Below are 3,996 nucleotides of genomic sequence, written 5' to 3' on the forward strand. Positions count from 1 at the left end.
GACCAGAAGGTGAAAGGTTTTGCTGTCACTGATGAGTGGGGACTGATGTCACCAAGCAGTGGACTGTGACGTCACAGAAGGAATGGATGACGACCTTGTGTTCCTCACTGCTTCTACTCAGTTGGCAGAGCTTGGGCCAGTCTGGCTGCAGCCTGAACTCCATCCAAGCAACATTGTGAGGACTGGAGGATCAAGCCAGGCTTCTCTAGTGCTGGGTGGTGCCTGTTACTGGCCCATCTTGGTGCCAGCCTCAGAGCCATCACTCCTGTTTTCCCTGCCCTGCCTGCTTCAGGCAGCCAAGCACTGCAGATGCAGCACTGAGGGTAAGCTGTGCAGGAAAATGTCCAACCAGGGCAGCTGTGGGGTGCATGACAGGACTCAGAGAGCTGGGAGGGTGGCCTTCCCCAGGAGCCTGGCCATTTCTTCCTCCCTGCCCCCGAACAGCTGATGACCATGGCCTCTCCCTCCTGCAGGAGGTGGCAGCAGTGGGGGAAAACAGCCGCTGATCCTTATCTCTCCACAGCGTGCTGAAGAGCACAAAAATGTCCACAGAGACTGACAGCAACTGCCCCATCTGCCAGGACACTTTTAAGGATGTGGCTTCTACTTTGCCCTGTCACCACCAGTTTTGTCTGGGCTGTATCCTGCGGTGGACACAGAGAAATCCAGTGTGCCCACTCTGCAGAGGAGCAATAGTGACTGTGCGATTTTCTGATCATGGAGAAGACGACTATCTGGAGATACCCGTCACAGTCCCTGAGGAGCTGCCAGATGGCAGCAGCCAGGCAGAGAGAGCTCCTGGTTCTCTGGATGAGAACAGCTCCCATCCTCCTGTGGTGTCCCCTTCATCTTCTCCACAGGGGACAGTGTCTACAGCAGAGCAGGAAGGTTCAGGGCTGGAGTTTGCAGGGAGTGTCCTGCCTGTGGTCTGGGCAGAAATTTTCCGTCAACAAGAGCATCTCCTGGAATCCGTGCGGCCCTGGCTGCATGAGAGGCTGGCAGGAATATACCAGGGCTGGTGGTGGGTGGTAGATGCCATAGAGAGCAGCATCTTGCATGGCCTTTGCATCCACGGGCCAAATGCTGGGGTTCTGGTTGAGGTGCTGCAGCCTCTCCTCGAGGAACACACAGCACCACTGGTCCATGATGTCATCAGCATCATTATGGGCCAGCACCGTGAGGAGGCCCAGAGGCTTCTGCCCACAGAAGATGAGAACAATGGCCCTGAGGCCAGCTCCAGCTCCAGCTCCACCAGTTCCAGCTCCAGCTCCAGCTCCAGCAATTCCAGGATCTCCAGCTCCAGCAACTCTAGGAGTTCCAGCTTCAGCAGCAACAGCTGCAGCTGCAGCTCCAGCAGCAACAGCTGCAGCTCCAGCAGTTCCCAGCAAGGGACTCCCAACAGCAGCCCCACAGGCTCCGATGAGGAGGAGGAAGCTGGTGCATCAGAGGCTTCCCCCTGTCCAGGGCATCAATTGCATCTGCTCCCAGGGTAGGGACTGATTGTGCACTGGGCCCCCACATGTCTGACAAAAGGAAGAGCCCGGGCCCTAGAACCCTCCCCAGGCCTGCCAGAGGCTGCTCCACCAGTAGCTCTAGCAGGGCTCTTGCAAACCTTTTTCAAGGAGAAGGAAATAAATTGTGATTTCCCTCAGAAAATCTCTGGGTACTGCTGTGGGCGGCACTCAGGCACTGGGGGGCACAGCCATGGGGTCCCAGAGCCATATGGCCATGGCAGCAGCACCTCTTCCCACAGCTTCTGCTGCAGCTGCACACCCACAGAGCAGCAGAAGCCATAGGCACAGCAGGCATCAGGGGCAGCTGGTCCTGCCACAGGACCATGCCCTCAGCCTGCCTCTATATTTTCTCTTACCTGCCCACTTGGCAGAGGGGAGTGATAGAGTGGCTTTGCTGGGTGCCTGGACAGGGTCCATGCAGGGTCAGTCTCTTGCAGCACGGGTGGCTGCAACAAACCTTTTCAGGGCAGAGGGTGGAGAAAATAAATAGGGATGGGTATGATTGTGTGACCCAAAAAAAAAGATCTTTAACAAGCAAAATAACAAACACATAATCCAAACACATATGGGGATGCACACAAGAGTCGAGGGACAGGGTAACACAGTAACTTATATAAACCAAGGTAGGGGCGGCATCTGAGGGAAAGGGACCAAAAAAAGCTGAGGATTAGGAATATGTAAGATAATGCATCAAATCTTAACCAGTGATAACAAAGAAACTATAGAACTCTCTGGCAACATTTACATAAAACTAAACAGGGGGCAATGTGGGTGATACTTTACTCTCCACAACTACATAGCCTTCAGTCAAGGTTTTTACCCACCCCAGCATAAATCCAGCAGATTTTTCACATCTTGTCCTGTATTGACTACCCCAAGGGCTACTGCATAAACAGTTTAATTTGTTCAGGACCCCACTTAAAATTATTCCTCTAAGTCACATCTGACTCTACTCTGCAATATGCATTCTCCAAAAACCCAGGGGGCCTAGGAAACTTCCCTCTTGCTCGGTCAGTGGGGACAGATCTGTTATTTTCTTGACTGAATTCATGGGAATTGCATGATATCCATCTTGATATTTTACTCCCAGAAGAGGAATTTCCTGGGAAGCTCCCTTGACCTTACTTTGTTTTATGACAAAACCAGCTTTCAGGAGGATCTGGATTATCTTCTCTCCTTTCCAAAACTTGCCCTGCTGTGCTGCCTCATACAATGATGTAATGGATGTACTGCAAATGTTCTAGAGCCTCACCCTTTTCCAGTGTCATGATAAATACTGGGGCTGTGTTTCCAGCCCTGGGGCTATACTGGATTCCTGTGCACTTGCAAACTGCACCTGCACTCTCCTGATGAAGTAATGGAGAAAAATGTGCCAGTTATGTCTATGGTGCTGTGGACTCCAGTTTACACTGAACTTTGTGCACGCCCAGCATGGCAGCACTCGGTGATGGTGTGCCGTGGTTTTAAAGCACAAGCTAAAAAAAAAAATGACTAAAAAACTTACTTCTTTCTTGCTGTGAGATATGGATTAGGGGAAGGGCAAAACAGACTTAAAAGGAATAAAGAAAATTTATTAACAAAACTACAAGAATAAGAAACCAGAATAAAAAAAAACTTCTTCCCCACCACTCAACTTTTTTTTGTCCAACTGACAACTTAGAGACAAAACTTGGTGGTTAAAGCAGTCACAACTACATAGTACATAGTATCCTTTTCATCAGTCTTTGTAGAGAAAAAGAAGTTCTCTTGTCATTCTATGGAGAGTTCTTGACAAGAAAACAGTTTTCTCATGACTTTCTATTCTTCTGATGCCAGCTGCCCGGAAAACTCTGCCATCAGGTTCTCCTCCCAATTCACACCACTCAGAGGTGTGTTCATGGGCCATGAACTCAAGGGATGTCATTTTAAGGATGAGTCATTCAAAGGCAAAGGCTCTCTTCATCTGTCTTTGTGAGCCTCTCTGGAAACAGAAGTTTTCTCTTTTTCCTCTTGGGGGCCACAAGTCTTTGGCAACTCTCACTTCTCTTTCTCTGTTCCAGCATTTCATGAGATCACAACTGCTTCACCATCTGCTCAGCTTCATCAATGGATTACTTTTGCTCAGATCTATGCTTTGAAATACTTCATACCCCTTTGAAATACTCTTTCATGAATTAAAGGAGTTTTTTTCACTACATTATTGTCCATCTCCATAACCTTAACAAAAGAATATTTCCACTTATTAGTGCATCTCCTCATCCTCTTCCCATCTGAGGCTTGATCCTTTCTTTTACTGACTTGGATGGTTTGTGTTGTCTCTTTACATGTGAATCACTCTCACTTTCCACTCTCTGGAAAAGGATTAAATCTGCAGGTCCCATCTGGGTAATAAAAGGGTTAAAATCTGGCTCAAGCCTTGTGGATGGCCACCTGATCTCTGTTGGGCAGAGGCTGCGGCTGTTTGTGATGGAGAATTTTCGGTGGCTGCTCTGGGGGAGTGTGG

General features: G+C 49.2%; 1 protein-coding gene across 2 annotated transcripts; it reads left to right on the top strand.

Annotated features, from left to right (window-relative positions):
* Positions 1-119: 119 nt before the first annotated feature.
* Positions 120-1,656, top strand: LOC147648033 (uncharacterized). 2 transcript variants are annotated; one of them, XM_086867828.1, is made up of 2 exons: positions 120-323; positions 474-1,656. In XM_086867828.1, the coding sequence occupies exon 2, from the start codon at positions 543-545 to the stop codon at positions 1,491-1,493; it is 951 nt and encodes a 316-aa protein (XP_086723954.1). In that variant the 5' UTR covers positions 120-323; positions 474-542; the 3' UTR covers positions 1,494-1,656. The 2 variants fall into 2 exon arrangements, with proteins under 2 accessions (XP_086723954.1, XP_086723953.1); XM_086867827.1 differs by having other exon boundaries at positions 524-1,656.
* The last annotated feature ends 2,340 nt before the right edge of the window (positions 1,657-3,996 follow it).

Source organism: Cyanistes caeruleus, chromosome Z (genome assembly GCF_971803275.1).
Source record: "Cyanistes caeruleus chromosome Z, bCyaCae1.hap1.1, whole genome shotgun sequence".
NCBI classification, from domain to species: Eukaryota; Metazoa; Chordata; class Aves; order Passeriformes; family Paridae; genus Cyanistes; species Cyanistes caeruleus.